This window comes from Glandiceps talaboti, chromosome 17, assembly GCF_964340395.1.
Source record: "Glandiceps talaboti chromosome 17, keGlaTala1.1, whole genome shotgun sequence".
Classification (NCBI taxonomy): Eukaryota; Metazoa; Hemichordata; class Enteropneusta; family Spengelidae; genus Glandiceps; species Glandiceps talaboti.
The window spans coordinates 3361642-3389282 of record NC_135565.1 but is presented as its reverse complement, the minus strand read 5'-3'; the positions used below and the strand labels follow the sequence as shown (position 1 = coordinate 3389282).

The following is a 27641-nucleotide window of genomic DNA, read 5'->3' as shown; positions in this document are numbered from 1 at the left end:
CTATAAATGATTATGACAAGTAGTGAAACTGCTTTAGTTGACTGTTACCTTTTGTAATTGATGTATCAAGATCAGTGAGACTAATTACCAGGTTACATGTTGAGATAGACACAATAAAGATGACACACAAACATTCCTTACACAGTGTCTGCTCTGTAGACACAATAAAGATGACACACAAACATTCCTTACACAGTGTCTGCTCTGTAGACACAATAAAGATGACACACAAACATCCCTTACACAGTGTCTGCTCTGTAGACACAATAAAGATAACACACAAACATCCCTTACACAGTGTCTGCTCTGTAGACACAATAAAGATGACACACAAACATCCCTTACACAGTGTCTGCTCTGTAGACACAATAAAGATAACACACAAACATCCCTTACATGGTGTCTGCTCTGTAGACACAATAAAGATAACACACAAACATCCCTTACACAGTGTCTGCTGTATTTTGTTAATGATAACAAATACAAATTAACAAAATACAGAGCAGACACTGTTTGACTTGTGTTATCTTTGTTGTGTCTATCTCAACATGAAACCTGGTAATTAGTCTCACTGATCTGGGTACATCAATTAATAGTATAGTAAGATAAGACAAAAGTGTGATAAAGCCCATCTGTGCAAATGTTCGATCTAAGTTCATAAATTAAACTTAATTTTGCACTATTAAAGAAATGCAGATAGCTGGTGAAAGTTTTGTCAGATATTCACCATTGCTTCATCATCTGTCTGAAGTCATGCATATGTTACAACTTCAGAAAATACTGACACAGTCATGGCAGACACCATTACTTCATCATCTGTCTGAAGTCATGCATATGTTACAACTTCAGAAAATACTGACACAGTCATGGCAGACACCATTACTTCGTCGTCTGTCTGAAGTCATGTATATGTTACAACTTCAGAAAATACTGACACAGTCATGGCAGACACCATTACTTCGTCGTCTGTCTGAAGTCATGTATATGTTACAACTTCAGAAAATACTGACACAGTCATGGCAGACACCATTACTTCGTCGTCTGTCTGAAGTCATGTATATGTTACAACTTCAGAAAATACTGACACAGTCATGGCAGACACCATTACTTCATCATCTGTCTGAAGTCATGCATATGTTACAACTTCAGAAAATACTGACACAGTCATGGCAGACACCATTACTTCATCATCTGTCTGAAGTCATGCATATGTTACAACTTCAGAAAGTACTGACACAGTCATGGCAGACACCATTACTTTGTCATCTGTCTGAAGTCATGCATATGTTACAACTTCAGAAAATACTGACACAGTCATGACAGACACCATTACTTCATCATCTGTCTGAAGTCATGCATATGTCACAACTTTAGAAAATACTGACACAGTCATGGCAGACACCATTGCTTCGTCATCTGTCTGAAGTCATGCATATGTTACAACTTCAGAAAATACTGACACAGTCATGACAGACACCATTACTTCATCATCTGTCTGAAGTCATGCATATGTCACAACTTTAGAAAATACTGACACAGTCATGGCAGACACCATTGCTTCGTCATCTGTCTGAAGTCATGCATATGTTACAACTTCAGAAAATACTGACACAGTCATGGCAGACACCATTGCTTCGTCATCTGTCTGAAGTCATGCATATGTTACAACTTCAGAAAATACTGACACAGTCATGGAAGATAGGTGGCTAAAAGCTTTGGTGAACTATTAGTATTTCTTGGTGCAAAATCAAGTTTTTTTAATGAACAGAGGTGAGGTCGAATCAGTTTGGAAATCTTGTTTTACGTTGTTGGTGTTTGGTCTTGTGCTGGTTGTGAAATTAGATTAACATGAGGTGAATCATTCTGGAAATTCTGGTCTAAGTGATGCACAGGTACATTTGGTGACTCATTCTGAAAGTTAAATAAAAGAAAGAAGAACGATAATGATTACATATGTACTAGAGATTACTTACACTAGTGTGTGCATATACTAGTGGTATTATTACATATGTACCAGAGATTACTTACACTGGTGTGTGTGTGCATATTAGTGGTATTATTACATATGTACGTGGAGTCATGATGGGTGAATGGTTAGCGTGACTGGCTTGGAATCTACAGGTTGCAGGTTCGAGCCCTGTCGCTGCTTGCTGTTTGTTTCTGAGTGGCTAAAGTCCTTGGGCAAGATTTGAACCACGACTGTGCTTCAGTCAACCCAGCTGTATAATTGGGGACCTGGTAGGATGTAGGTTGCAATGTGAACTCTTTAATCCTATGCGCTTAAATGGCTGCAATGGATTGTATGCTCCCCGGGGAGTTGAGGAAGACTAAAGGGCCGTTGTGCCGTTCTGATCCGAGCCAGGGGTAATAAATTGTAAAGCGCTTTGAGCACGGTGTGGGAAAGCGCTATATAAGAACCGAACATTATTATTATTATTACCAGATATTACTTACACTGGTGTGTGTGTGCATATTAGTGGTATTATTACATATGTACCAGAGATTACTTACACTGGTGTGTGTGCACATACTAGTGGTATTATTACATATGTACCAGAGATTACTTACACTGGTGTGTGTGTGCACATACTAGTGGTATTATATATACATATGTACCAGAGATTACTTACACTGGTGTGTGTGCACATACTAGTGGTATTATTACATATGTACCAGAGATTACTTACACTGGTGTGTGTGCATATACTAGTGGTATTATTACATATGTACCAGAGATTACTTACACTGGTGTGTGTGTGCATATTAGTGGTATTATTACATATGTACCAGAGATTACTTGCACTGGTGTGTGTGCATATACTAGTGGTATTATTACATATGTACCAGAGATTACTTACACTGGTGTGTGTGTGCACATACTAGTGGTACTATTACATATGTACCAGAGATTACTTGCACTGGTGTGTGTGTGTCTGTGTGTGTCTGTGTGTGTGTGTGTGTGTGTGTGTGTGTGTGTGTGTGTGTGTGTGTGTGTGTGTGTGTGTGTGTGCAAACTAGTGGTATTTTCACTGCAGTTCAATACCGAAAACATTATTATATACATACCTACAAATTATATGCAAATGAGGATGCGATCATTTGCTACACAAGAAATTGTGTGATCACACTGTATGATTTTGATTGAAATTTGCCATTTCAGATAAACATATGTAATAATAACAGAATCTCCATACCACATGAGTTCCAGTGTCGGAACTCAGGGGTACTTGCACTTGTGTTTGCAGCTGCACTTTTATGAGTGTAAAGAGTATGGGCATGGAGATCACTGCAAGCACTCATGCAAATACCCCAAGTACACCACACTTGCAATCACTTGTCATTGGGTTCTGTCATATTATAGTATGTATGGAAGATAACTTACTTCTTTCTCTTTGTATTTTCCCATTTTATATCTACAGCATATAACATCAAACAGAAAACCAATCACTGAATGTAGGACACCTAGTTAACAAATACATAAAACATCATTATATTTACGTATAGTCTGTACAATTCTTTGACAGTTCTATCATTTTCTCTGTTGCTGTGACAGCTTCAAGTTTTAAAGTCTTCATTCACAAAGTATATCAAATTGCAATAGAAATTTTATGTATAAAATAAAGCCAATTTTGGAATGACTGTCTACACACACATTATTAGTCTAGTTGCTAGCCCCTAAGGCTATTCTGCTTACTTTAAAAGTGACTGAACAGAGATTCCCATCACCTTTCAGCTTTATTTGGCAACCCTCAAACTGCAGATCTGAGGTCTTACTACATGACTACACATTCATGTAAACCTATCTGAGGTAGCAAAGACTCCCCCAACTATTCTACATTTATAATGTACACATACCTGAGGTAGCAAAGACTCCCCCAACTATTCCACATAATGTACACATACCTGAGGTAGCAAAGACTCCCCCAACTATTCTACATTTATAATGTACACATACCTGAGGTAGCAAAGACTCCCCCAACTATTCCACATAATGTACACATACCTGAGGTAGCAAAGACTCCCCCAACTATTCTACATTTATAATGTACACATACCTGAGGTAGCAATGACTCCACCAACTATTCCACATAATGTATACATACCTGAGGTAGCAAAGACTATTCCACATAATGTACACATACCTGAGGTAGCAAAGACTCCTCCAACTATTCCACATAATCTAACCATAAACTGCCAAATAGGCTGATGTTCCTCTGTTACTTTTATGGAGAGTGATGATAAATCATATTTGAAAAACACTCCAGCTACACCATGACTACCACTGGCATGGTTAATAACCCTGTCCTGAAAATATAGATTAAAATCATAAAATTCACAGATGAGTATCAAAACAATTCTCACTGAAGTATATACATTATACATCAAATGTTTAAAAATCTACAGAGATTATGTACTATTTTATTTACTACATTGTAGTATCCCCATCATGTTGTAATTCAACTAGATACTGTTGACTAAGCTTGTCTAGTATCAGATTGACAGCGCTACCCAATTCAGTGTTGTACCAAGAAGGATTTCACAAATGGTGATCACCTAATAATTGCCAGGTAGACACATGGAAAGTAGCACCTGAACTCTGATGGCCGTTCTGTACCATTTTAGCATAAAATGATGTGGTGTGGTATGGAATATTATTTGCAATATGTATAGAAATAAGGCCTAACAAAATTATTGTTTGGTTCCGAAGACCCTACCAGACCTAGCTTTTCACTGCTGACCCAAAACTTTTTTTACATATTCCGAGAAAAAAATAACAAAATTGCAAAAATTGTGAAGTCTAAAGAAAAATAGTGGATGCAGAAACTGACATCAACTTAAAAAGACAAAATAAAACTATTCTTCCAATCTGTAATGGCTATACATCTGATAGGAAGAAATAAACAACACAGAGACCATTTGGAAAACAATGGAAAACCTGAATTAGACACTCACACTGAAAAAAAATAATACAATAAAAAAATATCTACCTACGCCACGCCACCTATTCTAAAATTGAGCGTAATCAGAACCACACAAATCTACCTACACCACGCCACCTATTCTAAAATTGAGCGTAATCAGAACCACACAAATCTACCTACACCACGCCACCTATTCTAAAATTGAGCGTAATCAGAACCACACAAATTTTTTTATTAGGCCTTACAAGGAGATTTGAGTGTGTTTGTTACTTTGATCAGAAAGAACACTGTTAGTTGTATTACTTACAATCAGTAGCAAAATAAAACTAGTTATAACATTTAACTGAGTACTGTATAGCAGGGGATAACCTACAAGTTATAACATGAAAACTTATAGAATTGTAAAACACACTAGGTCTACAATACAGAAAATGGTTGACCAATTTTACTCAGGCAATGCAATAAATTTTACTATAGGCTTGAGAGTCACCCCAGTATGGTCCATTTCTCTCTGGCTCTGTTTTTGAAAAATAACAAATGTTGGTCCAGGAGTGATCCGTAATTTCACAAGGAAAAGAAATATGATATTGCCTTAGCATTCAAAGACTAGTCAACAGTCAACATATGTACATGTATAGTAATACTACATACCCTTTCTGTGACTGCATATTGATGTGTATCAACCTTAGCAGCATTTGTGTTGACTTGAGTGGGTACAATCTGAATAAAATACTGGTACATACGCATACCTACATGGGTATAAAACAAACCACATGTTAACATATTGCTGCATAGTTGTGTATAGTTTGGTAGACATGAGGGGTAACCTGGATTTGCCAGTAATTATGCATTGGTGGGTACATATGTTATATTGGTATTTTCCAAGAGAGCAATACTGACATTGTCATTGTATGCAAGAAAACATACATGCATTTTATATACAAACCCTTACAATAATAGCCTATATAGGATCCTATATATAGAAACCTATAGAATCCTATAGACAAGTTGGCATTTGATATGTGATTTAATTATAGTTAGTTAGCTCTAGTTTTAGATTACGTCAACTGGCTATAAATAGCTTGTGATGACATCAACCTGCTATAAATAGCTTGTGATGACGTCAGCCTGCTATAAATAGCTTGTGATGACATCAACCAGCTATAAATAGCTTGTGATGACGTCAGCCTGCTATAAATAGCTTGTGATGACATCAACCTGCTATAAATAGCTTGTGATGACGTCAGCCTGCTATAAATAGCTTGTGATGACGTCAACCTGCTATAAATAGCTTGTGATGACATCAACCAGCTATAAATAGCTTGTGATGATGTCAGCCTGCTATAAATAGCTTGTGATGACGTCAGCCTGCTATAAATAGCTTGTGATGACATCAACCTGCTATAAATAGCTTGTGATGACGTCAGCCTGCTATAAATAGCTTGTGATGACGTTAGCCTGCTATAAATAGCTTGTGATGACGTCAACCTGCTATAAATAGCTTGTGATGACGTCAACCTGCTATAAATAGCTTGTGATGACATCAACCAGCTATAAATAGCTTGTGATGACGTCAGCCTGCTATAAATAGCTTGTGATGACGTCAGCCTGCTATAAATAGCTTGTGATGACATCAACCTGCTATAAATAGCTTGTGATGACGTCAGCCTGCTATAAATAGCTTGTGATGACATCAACCTGCTATAAATAGCTTGTGATGACGTCAGCCTGCTATAAATAGCTTGTGATGACATCAACCTGCTATAAATAGCTTGTGATGACATCAACCTGCTATAAATAGCTTGTGATGACGTCAACCTGCTATAAATAGCTTGTGATGACGTCAACCTGCTATAAATAGCTTGTGATGACATCAACCTGCTATAAATAGCTTGTGATGACACCAACCTGCTATAAATAGCTTGTGATGACGTCAACCTGCTATAAATAGCTTGTGATGACGTCAACCTGCTATAAATAGCTTGTGATGACATCAACCTGCTATAAATAGCTTGTGATGACGTCAACCTGCTATAAATAGCTTGTGATGACATCAACCTGCTATAAATAGCTTGTGATGACATCAACCTGCTATAAATAGCTTGTGATGACGTCAACCTGCTATAAATAGCTTGTGATGACATCAACCTGCTATAAATAGCTTGTGATGACATCAACCAGCTATAAATAGCTTGTGATGACATCAACCTGCTATAAATAGCTTGTGATGACGTCAACCTGCTATAAATAGCTTGTGATGACGTCAACCTGCTATAAATAGCTTGTGATGACGTCAGCCTGCTATAAATAGCTTGTGATGACATCAACCTGCTATAAATAGCTTGTGATGACATCAACCAGCTATAAATAGCTTGTGATGACGTCAGCCTGCTATAAATAGCTTGTGATGACGTCAACCTGCTATAAATAGCTTGTGATGACATCAACCAGCTATAAATAGCTTGTGATGACGTCAACCTGCTATAAATAGCTTGTGATGACGTCAACCTGCTATAAATAGCTTGTGATGACATCAACCTGCTATAAATAGCTTGTGATGACATCAACCTGCTATAAATAGCTTGTGATGACATCAACCTGCTATAAATAGCTTGTGATGACATCAACCAGCTATAAATAGCTTGTGATGACGTCAACCTGCTATAAATAGCTTGTGATGACGTCAACCTGCTATAAATAGCTTGTGATGACGTCAACCTGCTATAAATAGCTTGTGATGACATCAACCTGCTATAAATAGCTTGTGATGACATCAACCAGCTATAAATAGCTTGTGATGACGTCAACCTGCTATAAATAGCTTGTGATGACATCAACCTGCTATAAATAGCTTGTGATGACACCAACCTGCTATAAATAGCTTGTGATGACATCAACCTGCTATAAATAGCTTGTGATGACATCAACCAGCTATAAATAGCTTGTGATGACGTCAACCTGCTATAAATAGCTTGTGATGACGTCAACCTGTTATAAATAGCTTGTGATGATGTCAACCTGCTATAAATAGCTTGTGATGACGTCAACCTGCTATAAATAGCTTGTGATGACATCAACCTGCTATAAATAGCTTGTGATGACGTCAGCCTGCTATAAATAGCTTGTGATGACATCAACCTGCTATAAATAGCTTGTGATGACATCAACCAGCTATAAATAGCTTGTGATGACATCAACCTGCTATAAATAGCTTGTGATGACGTCAACCTGCTATAAATAGCTTGTGATGACATCAACCTGCTATAAATAGCTTGTGATGACGTCAACCTGCTATAAATAGCTTGTGATGACATCAACCTGCTATAAATAGCTTGTGATGACGTCAGCCTGCTATAAATAGCTTGTGATGACATAAGTGATTGGCGGTAATGTATTCATACTTGCAATGGCTCCTACTCTACAGTTTGACTTAATGTAATCACTTCTCAATATGGTGAATCTACTTATGTGGACATTTTCAAGACCAAATAACACAGGTTGAAATTGCTACTACTAGTACTAGGACAAGCTTTAGAGAGAATGAGTGCAGTAGAATTACAGATCCAGCCAGTAAACAAACTAGTAGTGTAGTAGTGTACGTACTATCTTGGGTAACTTTTTCATCTCCATCCAATGGATTCACTATTCCAGGAGTTGGAACACCAAAGGAAAAATGATCTATTCTGTGAGAAAAATTATATTCTGAGAAAAAAACACACAACAAGAGATATTTGTGAGATATATATAGTTAAAGTAGATTTTGATAGACACAAGTTGACAACACAGCAGGTACATTATAATCAATACAACCATTGATGACTATTGTCTATAATTCACATCAAGATATGGTCACACTAAAACTTGTCCCTCCCCCCCCCCACCCCCTCACAACTGTCTTTCCCTTACACATATCTACAGAGCAAGATTGCTTTCCTGGTTCCTCCCATGACCCCCTCCTTGTTTTTAGATTTTCATCATATTGTGCATAAGTGTTGGTAGTCTTTTTCCATCAGGTAGCATAATATCCATGTTGTCACTAAACGTACATGATTTAAATCCATCACATACAAAAATGTATAAATCTGTATCCTATCAGGTACTTTATTCTACAGTTGAGTTGATCCTTAACAAACTGTATCCTATCAGATACTTTATTCTACAGTTGAGTTGATCCTTAACAATCTGTATCCTATCAGGTACTTTATTCTACAGTTGAGTTAATCCTTAACAATCTGTATCCTATCAGGTACTTTATTCTACAGTTGAGTTGATCCTTAACAATCTGTATCCTATCAGGTACTTTATTCTACAGTTGAGTTAATCCTTAACAATCTGTATCCTATCAGGTACTTTATTCTACAGTAGAGTTAATCCTTAACAATCTGTATCATATCAGGTACTTTATTCTACAGTTGAGTTGATCCTTAACAATCTGTATCCTATCAGGTACTTTATTCTACAGTTGAGTTAATCCTTAACAATCTGTATCCTATCAGGTACTTTATTCTACAGTTGAGTTGATCCTTAACAATCTGTATCCTATCAGATACTTTATTCTACATTTGAGTTGATCCTTAACAATCTGTATCCTATCAGGTACTTTATTCTACAGTTGAGTTAATCCTTAACAATCTGTATCCTATCAGGTACTTTATTCTACAGTTGAGTTGATCCTTAACAATCTGCATCCTATCAGGTACTTTATTCTACAGTTGAGTTAATCCTTACCAATCTGTATCATATCAGGTACTTTATTCTACAGTTGAGTTGATCCTTAACAATCTGTATCCTATCAGGTACTTTATTCTACAGTTGAGTTAATCCTTAACAATCTGCATCCTATCAGGTACTTTATTCTACAGTTGAGTTAATCCTTAACAATCTGTATCCTATCAGGTACTTTATTCTACAGTTGAGTTGATCCTTAACAATCTGTATCCTATCAGGTACTTTATTCTACAGTTGAGTTGATCCTTAACAATCTGTATCCTATCAGGTACTTTATTCTACAGTTGAGTTGATCCTTAACAATCTGTATCCTATCAGGTACTTTATTCTACAGTTGAGTTAATCCTTAACAATCTGTATCCTATCAGGTACTTTATTCTACAGTTGAGTTGATCCTTAACAATCTGTATCCTATCAGGTACTTTATTCTACAGTTGAGTTGATCCTTAACAATCTGTATCCTATCAGGTACTTTATTCTACAGTTGAGTTAATCCTTAACAATCTGCATCCTATCAGGTACTTTATTCTACAGTTGAGTTAATCCTTACCAATCTGTATCCTATCAGGTACTTTATTCTACAGTTGAGTTAATCCTTAACAATCTGTATCCTATCAGGTACTTTATTCTACAGTTGAGTTAATCCTTAACAATCTGTATCCTATCAGGTACTTTATTCTACAGTTGAGTTAATCCTTAACAATCTGTATCCTATCAGGTACTTTATTCTACAGTTGAGTTAATCCTTAACAATCTGCATCCTATCAGGTGCTTTATTCTACAGTTGAGTTAATCCTTAACAATCTGTATCCTATCAGGTACTTTATTCTACAGTTGAGTTAATCCTTAACAATCTGCATCCTATCAGGTACTTTATTCTACAGTTGAGTTAATCCTTACCAATCTGTATCCTATCAGGTACTTTATTCTACAGTTGAGTTAATCCTTAACAATCTGTATCCTATCAGGTACTTTATTCTACAGTTGAGTTAATCCTTACCAATCTGTATCCTATCAGGTACTTTATTCTACAGTTGAGTTAATCCTTAACAATCTGTATCCTATCAGGTACTATATTCTACAGTTGAGTTAATCCTTACCAATCTGTATCCTATCAGGTACTTTATTCTACAGTTGAGTTAATCCTTACCAATCTGTATCCTATCAGGTACTTTATTCTACAGTTGAGTTAATCTTTAACAATCTGTATCCTATCAGGTACTTTATTCTACAGTTGAGTTGATCCTTAACAATCTGTATCCTATCAGGTACTTTATTCTACAGTTGAGTTGATCCTTAACAATCTGTATCCTATCAGGTACTTTATTCTACAGTTGAGTTAATCCTTACCAATCTGTATCCTATCAGGTACTTTATTCTACAGTTGAGTTGATCCTTAACAATCTGTATCCTATCAGGTACTTTATTCTACAGTTGAGTTAATCCTTACCAATCTGTATCCTATCAGGTACTTTATTCTACAGTTGAGTTAATCTTTAACAATCTGTATCCTATCAGGTACTTTATTCTACAGTTGAGTTGATCCTTAACAATCTGTATCCTATCAGGTACTTTATTCTACAGTTGAGTTGATCCTTAACAATCTGTATCCTATCAGGTACTTTATTCTACAGTTGAGTTAATCCTTAACAATCTGTATCCTATCAGGTACTTTATTCTACAGTTGAGTTAATCCTTAACAATCTGTATCCTATCAGATACTTTATTCTACAGTTGAGTTAATCCTTAATGGATTACAATGGTGGCATTGCTTCTAATCGTATGTGATGAAATCCTTCACATAACAACCTCTATCCTACCAGATCCTGAATTATCATGACAGCTGGGTTGTCTTGACTGGGTCATAATGTGGTTCAAATCTTCCCCAAGGACTTAAACCATTCAGAAACAATTACTAGTATATACATGTAGCTGGGTTGACTGGGGCACAATTCTGGGTACCTGTAATAGTATTTTACCTCATGCGAGAGGGTCAAAATAGAACAAGGTTAACTTATTTTCATGTGTGCATATATTAATGCATGTGAAGTGCGTGGAGCGGAAGTTATGGTGTCGACCAAGAAATCTTTATGATGCACCTAGGCAGTAAAATTTTATTTCAGGTTCCAAGAATTGTGGTTCAAATCTTGCACAAGGTGTTTGACAGTTGAGATACAAACGGCAGTGGTGAGACTCAAACCAGTAACCACACATTCCATGCTGGCTGCTCTAACGTCTTCTCTATAAATAACACTATTTTATATCTAAACATTTACTTACTGTTATGATTTATAAAAGCTGCCAGGTGAGCATGTCCTCTTGGATGTGGTATGGACTTACCAATGGTGACATGAAAATTACCTGCAACCTAATAGAGATAGGGAAAAAACATGGTAAGTATAGACTTATCAATGGTGATATGAGAATTACATAGCACACTTCACAGACTACCAAGTGAGGGCGCCCTGCCATAGCATACCTTACACTATTACAGATTACCAATGTGTGAGGGCACCCTGCCATAGCATACCTTACACTATTACAGATTACCAATGTGTGAGGGCACCCTGTCATAGCATACCTTACAGACTACCAATGTATGAGGGCACCCTGTCATAGCGTACCTTATAGACTACCAATGTATGAGGGCACCCTGTCATAGCATACCTTACAGACTACCAATGTATGAGGGCACCCTGTCATAGTGTACCTTACAGACTACCAATGTGTGAGGGCACCCTGTCATAGCATACCTTACAGACTACCAATGTATGAGGGCACCCTGTCATAGCGTACCTTATAGACTACCAATGTATGAGAGCACCCTGTCATAGCATACCTTACAGACTACCAATGTATGAGGGCACCCTGTCATAGCATACCTTACAGACTACCAATGTATGAGAGCACCCTGTCATAGCATACCTTACAGACTACCAATGTGTGAGGGCACCCTGTCATAGCATACCTTACAGACTACCAATGTATGAGGGCACCCTGTCATAGTGTACCTTACAGACTACCAATGTGTGAGGGCACCCTGTCATAGCATACCTTAGAGACTACCAATGTGTGAGGGCACCCTGTCATAGCATACCTTACAGACTACCAATGTATGAGGGCACCCTGTCATAGCATACCTTACAGACTACCAATGTATGAGGGCACCCTGTCATAGCATACCTTACAGACTACCAATGTATGAGGGCACCCTGTCATAGCATACCTTACAGACTACCAATGTATGAGGGCACCCTGTCATAGCATACATACCTTATTTAGTTCTACTGATCCATGTATCCTACAGGCACTAGGTGGATCTTTAGGTTTATCTTCTCTGTCTGGCATTGATGTAGGTGAACCATCAAATCCAACTTTAAACAATAAATCTTGTATTGCATGCTCAGTAGACAAGGCATCGCGAATGGCTTTTAATTTGCTATAATAAAGTTACATTATAAACATTATCTCAGTTTATAAGTAAAGTTACATCAACTTCATGTCATATTTCCATTATCAGTGAGACCAATTAAAGTATCCATATGAATGAGGATAGTGTATTTATTTTGGATTTTAATTTTTAAAACAATTTTATCATCATGGCTTCCAACTTGAAAAATCAATGTGTAATCCTATGATGCTGTTTTGTACATACAATAACAAAGATTTTACACATTTCTTAATCTTTTGCAAATGTATTTAGTTACAAACCAGGACTCTGTCAATCTATTTTCACATTGATTTTTGCAAATAGGAGGCCATAATAAAATTGTTTAGTAAATCATAAAATCCAATATAAATACCCAGTCCTCATATGACCATATGACCACTTTCAAGTGGCGATATGGATGAGAAATAAATATTTATTTTGGATTTCCAAAACAACTTATACTTGTTTTTCTACTACAATATACAATGTGAAATAACATATACCAAGTAAAAGTCCTTGCTTATAAATTACAAGAAACTAAACAAATGTGCAAACACTTTATTATTGTACTACATATAAACTAGGACTTATTTTTTGTTTCACTTTTTTTTTCAAGTAGAAAAACAGAGTAAAGTTGTTTTATAATAAAAATTCTAAAATAAAGGCCCAATTGTCATCCACATGGGCACTTTAATATTTGAATAACACATCTTATACCATACACAAACCAGGTTATTGCTTTTGAACAGAAAATATGGATTATATACCCTGGTTATTCTACCACGACAATCTCTGTCATGTTTGGATTTGCAGTGCTCGAAATTGGAGTTAAAACATTCCAAATTGCCATTATTTTTGTCCAAGTTTGAAGTTCAGACACTTTCTAGCTATTTTGCATTTTACCAATTTTCATAAAACTATGCTTGAGGTATAATTATATTATTCCACAATATTTTATTTCAATCAGCTGGAAAATACTCGTGACCAAAGGCCTTGTCTGTCACTACTGGTCTAGCAACTCGTAGTGACATGGGCCCTTAGGTCACTCGTATTTTCCTTGGCTGAATAAAGAAAATATTGTGGAATAATATCTAAACATACAATGTATATTACATTATTACTAACACAATATGGGTGTGTGTGTGTGTGTGTGTGTGTGTGTGTGTGTGTATGTGTGTGTGTGTGTGTGTGTGTGTGTGTGTGTGTGTGTGCATGCATGCAGATATATGAGAGATATATGAGAGAGCATGTACACATTTCCTATCTGAAATAATGTGACCATGGCATATGTACACTGACTGAGACATGTAATAAGTGACATTAAAGACTAATTTATTGTAAAACTGGGTGATAAGGACCTTATATCAGCCCATTCAATAAGCTTATATCATATAACATTTAGGTATAACACTATTATGCTGCTATAGACTGTATTTTACTGTAAAACTTGGTGATCAAACAATTGAGATTCCATAAATTGTATATCACATGTTAATTGTAATATAACAACACAATCCAGTAATTTACTGTAAAATTGGGTGAAAGTGGATATAGACTCCATATCTTACCTTTGCCATACTCTTTGTCTTTGAGATAATTCGAAATGAACACTTTCTTCTTTAAGTGAACTAAATGAAGCACTAATAGTTTCTCCAGTCAAATCCAACACATCGGCACCGATATCTGTCAGGAGATTAATAGATAGGGGAATTGAATAAATGACTAAAAGGCAGTTAGTGATATCGAGTGACAGAAATCGATCATGAGGGTAGGAGAGTATTCATTATCATTTTCTGAGCTTAAAACCAGCTTTATTTTAATTCATATTAAATATCGCAATTCTGATGGTATTGCTGTGTATTGAAATGAAAGTAGAAATGGCATAAACTACTCAGTTCTGGACAACTGGAAATAAAAAGGAAAACATGCTAATTCTCTAAAACACCTCTAAATTACAACTTTTTACAATTAGTTGTGCCATTGATCATTCTTGCTAAATTACATGTAACATGTGTACTTTGGGATGATCACTGCTAAGAATTAGAGTGTGTTTTGGTGACTTCACCACACAGCTAGATTGAACTAGCTCACAGTCTGTACATACATACAGCTAGATTGAACTAGCTCACAGTCTGTACATACATACAGCTAGATTGAGCTAGCCCACAGTCTGTACATACATACAGCTAGATTGAATTAGCCCACAGTCTGTACATACATACAGCTAGATTGAATTAGCCCACAGTCTGTACATACATACAGCTACATTGAGCTAGCCCACAGTCTGTACATACATACAGCTAGATTGAGCTAGCCCACAGTCTGTACATACATACAGCTAGATTGAGCTAGCCCACAGTCTGTACATACATACAGCTAGATTGAGCTAGCCCACAGTCTGTACATACATACAGCTACATTGAGCTAGCCCACAGTCTGTACTGTATAATTTGAAATGGTATGATGTCACTCTATGGTCTATGCCTGTGTAGATCCCACACTCACAGATTAATCTGCAATTGTGCCAAATATGGAGTGAATAGGGACTTATTATATGAACATTCATCTAGCACTATCAATACAAAGTAACTTAGATTCACATCTCATAGCAACCGTTATATCCACATTCAGCTGCAGTCTAGTACTCTACTTAAGTTCACATCTCATAGCAACCGTTATATCCACATTCAGCTGCCGTCTAGTACTACTTAAGTTCACATCTCATAGCAACCGTTATATCCACATTCAGCTGCCGTCTAGTACTACTTAAGTTCACATCTCATAGCAACCGTTATATCGACATTCAGCTGCCGTCTAGTACTACTTAAGTTCACATCTCATAGCAACCGTTATATCCACATTCAGCTGCCGTCTAGTACTACTTAAGTTCACATCTCATAGCAACCGTTATATCGACATTCAGCTGCCGTCTAGTACTACTTACATTCACATCTCATAGCAACCGTTATATCGACATTCAGCTGCCGTCTAGTACTACTTAAGTTCACATCTCATAGCAACCGTTATATCGACATTCAGCTGCAGTCTAGTACTACTTACATTCACATCTCATAGCAACCATTATATCCACATTCAGCTGCCGTCTAGTACTACTTACATTCACATCTCATAGCAACCGTTATATCCACATTCAGCTGCAGTCTAGTACTACTTACATTCACATCTCATAGCAACCGTTATATCGATATTCAGCTGTACATGTAGTCTAGTACTACTTACATTCACATCTCATAGCAACCGTTATATCGATATTCAGCTGCAGTCTAGTACTACTTACATTCACATCTCATAGCAACCGTTATATCCACATTCAGCTGCCGTCTAGTACTACTTAAGTTCACATCTCATAGCAACCGTTATATCCACATTCAGCTGCCGTCTAGTACTACTTACATTCACATCTCATAGCAACCGTTATATCGACATTCAGCTGTAGTCTAGTACTACTTACATTCACATCTCATAGCAACCGTTATATCGACATTCAGCTGCAGTCTAGTACTACTTACATTCACATCTCATAGCAACCGTTATATCCACATTCAGCTGCCGTCTAGTACTACTTAAGTTCACATCTCATAGCAACCGTTATATCCACATTCAGCTGCCGTCTAGTACTACTTACATTCACATCTCATAGCAACCGTTATATCGACATTCAGCTGTAGTCTAGTACTACTTACATTCACATCTCATAGCAACCGTTATATCGACATTCAGCTGCAGTCTAGTACTACTTACATTCACATCTCATAGCAACCGTTATATCCACATTCAGCTGCCGTCTAGTACTACTTAAGTTCACATCTCATAGCAACCGTTATATCCACATTCAGCTGCCGTCTAGTACTACTTAAGTTCACATCTCATAGCAACCGTTATATCCACATTCAGCTGCCGTCTAGTACTACTTAAGTTCACATCTCATAGCAACCGTTATATCGACATTCAGCTGCCTTCTAGTACTACTTACATTCACATCTCATAGCAACCGTTATATCCACATTCAGCTGCAGTCTAGTACTACTTAAGTTCACATCTCATAGCAACTGTTATATCGACATTCAGCTGCCTTCTAGTACTACTTACATTCACATCTCATAGCAACCGTTATACCGACATTCAGCTGCAGTCTAGTACTACTTACATTCACATCTCATAGCAACCATTATATCCACATTCAGCTGCAGTCTAGTACTACTTACATTCACATCTCATAGCAACCGTTATATCGACATTCAGCTGCAGTCTAGTACCACTTACATTCACATCTCATAGCAACCGTTATACCGACATTCAGCTGCAGTCTAGTACTACTTACATTCACATCTCATAGCAACCGTTATACCGACAATCAGCTGCAGTCTAGTACTACTTACATTCACATCTCATAGCAACCGTTATATCGATATTCAGCTGCAGTCTAGTACTACTTACATTCACATCTCATAGCAACCGTTATATCGACATTCAGCTGTAGTCTAGTACTACTTACATTCACATCTCATAGCAACCGTTATATCAACATTCAGCTGCTGTCTAGTACTACTTACGTTCACATCTCATAGCAACCGTTATATCAACATTCAGCTGCTGTCTAGTACTACTTACGTTCACATCTCATAGCAACCGTTATACCGACATTCAGCTGCAGTCTAGTACTACTTACATTCACATCTCATAGCAACCATTATATCCACATTCCGCTGCAGTTTAGTACTACTTACATTCACATCTCATAGCAACCGTTATATCAACATTCAGCTGCTGTCTAGTACTACTTACATTCACATCTCATAGCAACCGTTATACCGACATTCAGCTGCAGTCTAGTACTACTTACATTCACATCTCATAGCAACCGTTATATCCACATTCAGCTGCAGTTTAGTACTACTTACGTTCACATCTCATAGCAACCGTTATACCGACATTCAGCTGCAGTCTAGTACTTCTTACATTCACATCTCATAGCAACCGTTATATCCACATTCAGCTGCCGTCTAGTACTACTTACGTTCACATCTCATAGCAACCGTTATATCAACATTCAGCTGCAGTCTAGTACTACTTACATTCACATCTCATAGCAACCGTTATATCGATATTCAGCTGCAGTCTTGTACTACTTACATTCACATCTCATAGCAACCGTTATATCGACATTCAGCTGTAGTCTAGTACTACTTACATTCACATCTCATAGCAACCGTTATATCGATATTCAGCTGCAGTCTAGTACTACTTACATTCACATCTCATAGCAACCGTTATATCCACATTCAGCTGCCGTCTAGTACTACTTACATTCACATCTCATAGCAACCGTTATATCGACATTCAGCTGCAGTCTAGTACTACTTACATTCACATCTCATAGCAACCGTTATATCCACATTCAGCTGCCGTCTAGTACTACTTAAGTTCACATCTCATAGCAACCGTTATATCCACATTCAGCTGCCGTCTAGTACTACTTAAGTTCACATCTCATAGCAACCGTTATATCCACATTCAGCTGCCATCTAGTACTACTTACATTCACATCTCATAGCAACCGTTATATCCACATTCAGCTGCAGTCTAGTACTACTTAAGTTCACATCTCATAGCAACCGTTATATCCACATTCAGCTGCCTTCTAGTACTACTTACATTCACATCTCATAACAACCATTATATCCACATTCAGCTGCAGTCTAGTACTACTTACATTCACATCTCATAGCAACCGTTATGTCGATATTCAGCTGTAGTCTAGTACTACTTACATTCACATCTCATAGCAACCGTTATATCCACATTCAGCTACAGTCTAGTACTACTTACATTCACATCTCATAGCAACCGTTATATCGACATTCAGCTACAGTCTAGTACTACTTACGTTCACATCTCATGGCAACCGTTATATCCACATTCAGCTGCCTTCTAGTACTACTTACATTCACATCTCATAGCAACCGTTATATCGACATTCAGCTGCCGTCTAGTACTACTTAAGTTCACATCTCATAGCAACCGTTATATCGACATTCAGCTGCCGTCTAGTACTACTTAAGTTCACATCTCATAGCAACCGTTATATCCACATTCAGCTGCCGTCTAGTACTACTTAAGTTCACATCTCATAGCAACCGTTATATCGACATTCAGCTGCCGTCTAGTACTACTTACATTCACATCTCATAGCAACCGTTATATCGACATTCAGCTGCCGTCTAGTACTACTTAAGTTCACATCTCATAGCAACCGTTATATCGACATTCAGCTGCAGTCTAGTACTACTTACATTCACATCTCATAGCAACCGTTATATCCACATTCAGCTGCCGTCTAGTACTACTTACATTCACATCTCATAGCAACCGTTATATCCACATTCAGCTGCAGTCTAGTACTACTTACATTCACATCTCATAGCAACCGTTATATCGATATTCAGCTGTACATGTAGTCTAGTACTACTTACATTCACATCTCATAGCAACCGTTATATCGATATTCAGCTGCAGTCTAGTACTACTTACATTCACATCTCATAGCAACCGTTATATCCACATTCAGCTGCCGTCTAGTACTACTTAAGTTCACATCTCATAGCAACCGTTATATCCACATTCAGCTGCCGTCTAGTACTACTTACATTCACATCTCATAGCAACCGTTATATCGACATTCAGCTGTAGTCTAGTACTACTTACATTCACATCTCATAGCAACCGTTATATCGACATTCAGCTGCAGTCTAGTACTACTTACATTCACATCTCATAGCAACCGTTATATCCACATTCAGCTGCCGTCTAGTACTACTTAAGTTCACATCTCATAGCAACCGTTATATCCACATTCAGCTGCCATCTAGTACTACTTACATTCACATCTCATAGCAACCGTTATATCGACATTCAGCTGTAGTCTAGTACTACTTACATTCACATCTCATAGCAACCGTTATATCGACATTCAGCTGCAGTCTAGTACTACTTACATTCACATCTCATAGCAACCGTTATATCCACATTCAGCTGCCGTCTAGTACTACTTAAGTTCACATCTCATAGCAACCGTTATATCCACATTCAGCTGCCGTCTAGTACTACTTAAGTTCACATCTCATAGCAACCGTTATATCCACATTCAGCTGCCGTCTAGTACTACTTAAGTTCACATCTCATAGCAACCGTTATATCGACATTCAGCTGCCTTCTAGTACTACTTACATTCACATCTCATAGCAACCGTTATATCCACATTCAGCTGCAGTCTAGTACTACTTAAGTTCACATCTCATAGCAACCGTTATATCGACATTCAGCTGCCTTCTAGTACTACTTACATTCACATCTCATAGCAACCGTTATACCGACATTCAGCTGCAGTCTAGTACTACTTACATTCACATCTCATAGCAACCATTATATCCACATTCAGCTGCAGTCTAGTACTACTTACATTCACATCTCATAGCAACCGTTATATCGACATTCAGCTGCAGTCTAGTACTACTTACATTCACATCTCATAGCAACCGTTATACCGACATTCAGCTGCAGTCTAGTACTACTTACATTCACATCTCATAGCAACCGTTATACCGACAATCAGCTGCAGTCTAGTACTACTTACATTCACATCTCATAGCAACCGTTATATCGATATTCAGCTGCAGTCTAGTACTACTTACATTCACATCTCATAGCAACCGTTATATCGACATTCAGCTGTAGTCTAGTACTACTTACATTCACATCTCATAGCAACCGTTATATCAACATTCAGCTGCTGTCTAGTACTACTTACGTTCACATCTCATAGCAACCGTTATATCAACATTCAGCTGCTGTCTAGTACTTCTTACGTTCACATCTCATAGCAACCGTTATACCGACATTCAGCTGCAGTCTAGTACTACTTACATTCACATCTCATAGCAACCGTTATATCCACATTCCGCTGCAGTTTAGTACTACTTACATTCACATCTCATAGCAACCGTTATATCAACATTCAGCTGCTGTCTAGTACTACTTACATTCACATCTCATAGCAACCGTTATACCGACATTCAGCTGCAGTCTAGTACTACTTACATTCACATCTCATAGCAACCGTTATATCCACATTCAGCTGCAGTTTAGTACTACTTACGTTCACATCTCATAGCAACCGTTATACCGACATTCAGCTGCAGTCTAGTACTTCTTACATTCACATCTCATAGCAACCGTTATATCCACATTCAGCTGTCGTCTAGTACTACTTACGTTCACATCTCATAGCAACCGTTATATCAACATTCAGCTGCAGTCTAGTACTACTTACATTCACATCTCATAGCAACCGTTATATCGATATTCAGCTGCAGTCTTGTACTACTTACATTCACATCTCATAGCAACCGTTATATCGACATTCAGCTGTAGTCTAGTACTACTTACATTCACATCTCATAGCAACCGTTATATCGATATTCAGCTGCAGTCTAGTACTACTTACATTCACATCTCATAGCAACCGTTATATCCACATTCAGCTGCCGTCTAGTACTACTTACATTCACATCTCATAGCAACCGTTATATCGACATTCAGCTGCAGTCTAGTACTACTTACATTCACATCTCATAGCAACCGTTATATCCACATTCAGCTGCCGTCTAGTACTACTTAAGTTCACATCTCATAGCAACCGTTATATCCACATTCAGCTGCCGTCTAGTACTACTTAAGTTCACATCTCATAGCAACCGTTATATCCACATTCAGCTGCCTTCTAGTACTACTTACATTCACATCTCATAGCAACCGTTATATCCACATTCAGCTGCAGTCTAGTACTACTTAAGTTCACATCTCATAGCAACCGTTATATCCACATTCAGCTGCCTTCTAGTACTACTTACATTCACATCTCATAGCAACCATTATATCCACATTCAGCTGCAGTCTAGTACTACTTACATTCACATCTCATAGCAACCGTTATGTCGATATTCAGCTGTAGTCTAGTACTACTTACATTCACATCTCATAGCAACCGTTATATCGACATTCAGCTACAGTCTAGTACTACTTACATTCACATCTCATAGCAACCGTTATATCGACATTCAGCTACAGTCTAGTACTACTTACGTTCACATCTCATGGCAACCGTTATATCCACATTCAGCTGCCTTCTAGTACTACTTACATTCACATCTCATAGCAACCGTTATATCGACATTCAGCTGCCTTCTAGTACTACTTACATTCACATCTCATAGCAACCGTTATATCGACATTCAGCTGCAGTCTAGTACTACTTACATTCACATCTCATAGCAACCGTTATATCGACATTCAGCTGCAGTTTAGTACTACTTACATTCACATCTCATAGCAACCGTTATACCGACATTCAGCTGCAGTCTAGTACTACTTACATTCACATCTCATAGCAACCGTTATACCGACATTCAGCTGCTGTCTAGTACTACTTACATTCACATCTCATAGCAACCATTATATCAACATTCAGCTGCTGTCTAGTACTACTTACATTCACATCTCATAGCAACCGTTATACCGACATTCAGCTGCAGTCTAGTACTACTTACGTTCACATCTCATAGCAACCGTTATATCGACATTCAGCTGCCTTCTAGTACTACTTACATTCACATCTCATAGCAATTGTTATATCGATATTCAGCTGCAGTCTAGTACTACTTACATTCACATCTCATAGCAACCGTTATATCGACATTCAGCTGTAGTCTAGTACTACTTACATTCACATCTCATAGCAACCGTTATATCGACATTCAGCTGTAGTCTAGTACTACTTACATTCACATCTCATAGCAACCATTATATCGACATTCAGCTGCAGTCTAGTACTACTTACATTCACATCTCATAGCAACCGTTATATCAACATTCAGCTGCAGTCTAGTACTACTTACGTTCACATCTCATAGCAACCGTTATATCGACATTCAGCTGCCTTCTAGTACTACTTACATTCACATCTCATAGCAACCGTTATATCGACATTCAGCTGCAGTCTAGTACTACTTACATTCACATCTCATAGCAACCATTATATCCACATTCAGCTGCAGTCTAGTACTACTTACGTTCACATCTCATAGCAACCGTTATACCGACAATCAGCTGCAGTCTAGTACTACTTACATTCACATCTCATAGCAACCGTTATATCGATATTCAGCTGCAGTCTAGTACTACTTACATTCACATCTCATAGCAACCGTTATATCGACATTCAGCTGTAGTCTAGTACTACTTACATTCACATCTCATAGCAACCGTTATATCAACATTCAGCTGCTGTCTAGTACTACTTACGTTCACATCTCATAGCAACCGTTATACCGACATTCAGCTGCAGTCTAGTACTACTTACATTCACATCTCATAGCAACCGTTATATCGATATTCAGCTGCAGTCTAGTACTACTTACATTCACATCTCATAGCAACCGTTATATCAACATTCAGCTGCAGTCTAGTACTACTTATATTCACATCTCATAGCAACCGTTATATCGATATTCAGCTGCAGTCTTGTACTACTTACATTCACATCTCATAGCAACCGTTATATCGATATTCAGCTGCAGTCTAGTACTACTTACATTCACATCTCATAGCAACCGTTATATCGACATTCAGCTGTAGTCTAGTACTACTTACATTCACATCTCATAGCAACCGTTATATCGATATTCAGCTGCAGTCTAGTACTACTTACATTCACATCTCATAGCAACCGTTATATCGATATTCAGCTGCAGTTTAGTACTACTTACATTCACATCTCATAGCAACCGTTACACGACATTCAGCTGTAGTCTAGTACTACTTACGTTCACATCTCATAGCAACCGTTATATCGACATTCAGCTGTAGTCTAGTACTACTTACGTTCACATCTCATAGCAACCGTTATATCGACATTCAGCTGTAGTCTAGTACTACTTACATTCACATCTCATAGCAACCGTTATATCGACATTCAGCTGTAGTCTAGTACTACTTACGTTCACATCTCATAGCAACCGTTATATCGACATTCAGCTGTAGTCTACTTGTCAAGTCGGTATCAACCTCGTATTCATATTTCATTGATGTATCCATATAATATCGTGTTTCTGACACAATCAATACAGCAATCAGAGAAAACGTCACTATGGAAACTGGAATAAAATGAATGAAATGTACTCAAGTTTTTATGTGATAATATTGTAAACCTGGAAATTTTTGCTAATGATTTTTTATTTTCGCTAATTTCACTGGAAAACAAACATGCAAGTTATTAGTAGTGACAAAAAAATGCCTTCTTGTACATGAACATAATGTACCAGTCTGGTAATTAGTAAAAACTCGTCTTTGAGAATGAGCTTTAAAAGACTTTAAAATTGCAAAACTTTTGTAGTGGTGAAAATATCTAGTTTTCCAGTAAGACAACATGTACATGATTACCACATCCATGGGTACTTTGTACAGTAAATAAATATTGAAAGTATAGAACCATCTAGATGGGATGATGTAGTCCTGCTAGCAAACACAGTCAATGTGGACTTAATCTAGATGGGATGATGTAGTCCTGCTAGCAGACACAGTCAATGTGGACTTAATCTACATGGGATGATGTAGTCCTGCTAGCAGACACTGTCAATATGGACTTAATCTACATGGGTGATGTAGTCCTGTTAGCACAGGAGAGAGAGAGAGAGAGAGAGGAGAGAGAGAGAGAGAGAGAGAGAGAGAGAGAGAGAGAGAGAGAGAGAGAGAGAGAGAGAGAGAGAGAGAGAGAGAGAGAGAGAGGGGAGAGAGAGAGAGAGAGAGAGAGAGAGAGGAGAGAGAGAGAGAGAGAGAGAGAGAGAGAGAGAGAGAGAGAGAGAGAGAGAGAGAGAGAGAGAGAGAGAGAGAGAGAGAGAGAGAGAAGAGAGAGAGAGAGAGAGAGAGAGAGAGAGAGAGAGAGAGAGAGAGAGAGAGAGAGAGAGAGAGAGAGAGAGAGAGAGAGAGAGAGAGAGAGAGAGAGAGAGAGAGAGAGAGAGAGAGAGAGAGAGAGAGAGAGAGAGAGAGAGAGAGAGAGAGAGAGAGAGAGAGAGAGAGAGAGAGAGAGAGAGAGAGAGAGAGAGGGAGGGAGGATGTAATCGTAACTCATATCATATAGGAACTAGACTAACTGTCTGCAAGTAGGACTATACCTAACCCTATTCATATTATCACATACATGTATGTACTAAATCTAGTTCCTACTTTATCTACCTAGCATGAATACAAAAGTTTCTATTCTATGTTACGTACATTACCATCTAAAAGAACAGTGTCCATTTGGTCAAGTGTTTCAGCTAGCTGGGGAGGCTAACTGTATTTTGAACCCTAATTGAGTAATTCTATTCATTGATTTAACCTTGCAATATGATTTATCAGCTGGAGCTCAGACCACTAACAAATTTTAGTGGTCTGAGGTTGGAGGGAATGAAAGTATCATAGTCTATGTACTACATTTGAGTGTATCCACAGGTAGGCCAGGAACAGTGTTAAAAAGCAACTAATAAATAAATAAATGGATAGATAGATAAATAAATAAATAAATAAATAAATAAATAAATAAATAAATACAAATAAACATACAAAACTGGCATCAGTAAATGAAAATACAGTTTTAAACATGTGTGAATAGTCTGCTAGTCTACATGTAATGTATATATATATATATATATATATATATATATCCATGTGTATAATGGGCCTGTACATGTATACTATTGATTTATTGACAAAATAAAGAATGAAAATGTTTACACTATGGTAGATGTTGATAGATTAGTACTACATTGGTTTCAAAGTTAGTCTCCAAGTTTACTTCACTTGTGGAAGTGTACATGTACAGTAAATTACTTAAAAGATTTTATGTCCTATCTCAGTTGGAATTTGGATTCTGATAAGTAGTTTGTACATTTGACTGAATAGATAGACAACTTTATACTGAAGGAGTTGTCTTCTTTTCCTTGACTAGGTCTTGCTTTCTTAAATTTTAGAGATACATGTACATGTATATTTATATGCTTATCAATTTTGAATGAGTCCATGTAAATACCTCCAAATTATAACTGAACAAATGCACATGTTCAAACCAGCCATATCATTCATATCATTCATATCATTCATATCATACATATCATACATGGGACTAGCTCTGGATGTATGCGCTACGATGTTTGACATGTCTTTCCATCTGGAAAGAGATGGAAAGACGTGTCAAACACCATAGCGCATACATCCAGAGCTAACATAGGACTAGTATTTCCAGACAAGGCAACTGTGTTTACTGCTGATATTATCTCTAAGTTTTAGTGTAACTTCAACAATGACTGTCACTGTTGTAGCAAATGTAGAGACAAAGTTGGAAACCAATTCTAGTAGTCTAACAATATCTATGCAACTATGTGTAATCATACATAAGGGTTTGTGAGGGATGAGTATACAATGTACATAACGAAACATAAATGTAGTACTTTAAAACATGTCTACTATTAGTTATTCATGTTACATGTACTTTCATTTACTGATGTACATGATTGTCACAAATTGTGTTGTTTCTTTGTGTATTTTATTCATTTATTTGCGTTTGTGTGTTTGTAACACGGTTTGTGGGCTCTATGTGGTATATTAAGAGGTTAGATTTGAAGATGTTTACTTACCTGTACCGCCACTGGTAGATGTCTCCTGGTAGTTTTCTGGAACCTTTGGGAAAGCGTCTAACTCTTTGACGGCTTTAAGCGTCGTCTTCCTCCGTCGTAACATACTTGCAGGTTTGTCTCTTCGACACACACAATGTTCTGGTAAATATACACTCGTTTGGGTTTAGTTTACCTTTGGGAACGCTCCACCAGACGTAGAAACGTTACTAGGACGGATATGGTCAACTCGCGATCGCGAGCCGGGTAGTAACGTTATCGCGTCCTACACGCAAAGTCGGTTTAGGTCGAGATCAAAGGTTCTTTTCTTCCGTATACTGCTGTGTAGACAACGAATACCACAAACAAGTTAACTGACCTATTCATCAGTCGAGAAAAATTTGGCGACAATGCAGTATAAGTGTCACATATGTTGACAACAAGGAGAAGTAAAAAACCCGGACGTGGCTTGCTTCCGTATGTCAAAGGTTACCTGCCGTGTGTTTGTTGTGACTTCTTTTACTGAGCAGATTGCCCTCAGGACAATAGTTGGATATTCTTTCGTTTAAAAAAATCAATATATTGAGAAAACAGAGCGAGATCGTAAAAGTACACACCGATTAGCATAAAGAAATAATATGCACGAAATACGTCCATTAATACTTACCATGGAAACCCCGAAATCGGGAATCCGAAATCGTATGTTTTTATGACTGAAAAAGTATTATTCTTGTTGTCTAATAAAGTAACGGTTACACGTACAGGTCTTCAATGTCAAAGGCGCACAGTCCTGTAGGAGAGTTGCCCTTTTCCTTATGGAATGCTTGGGTGGCTGGA

General features: G+C 37.6%; 1 protein-coding gene across 1 annotated transcript; it reads right to left on the bottom strand.

Moving 5' to 3' along the window:
* Positions 1-27269, bottom strand: LOC144447956 (endoplasmic reticulum-Golgi intermediate compartment protein 2-like). The gene is made up of 10 exons (XM_078138077.1): positions 26829-27269; positions 24156-24311; positions 14649-14763; positions 12924-13089; positions 11931-12018; positions 8526-8624; positions 5574-5671; positions 4143-4305; positions 3383-3462; positions 1-1911 (listed from the first exon to the last, which is right to left on the bottom strand). Exons 1-10 carry the CDS (start codon positions 26929-26931, stop codon positions 1801-1803), a joined length of 1179 nt encoding a protein of 392 aa, XP_077994203.1. The 5' UTR covers positions 26932-27269; the 3' UTR covers positions 1-1800.
* Positions 27270-27641: the final 372 nt, after the last annotated feature.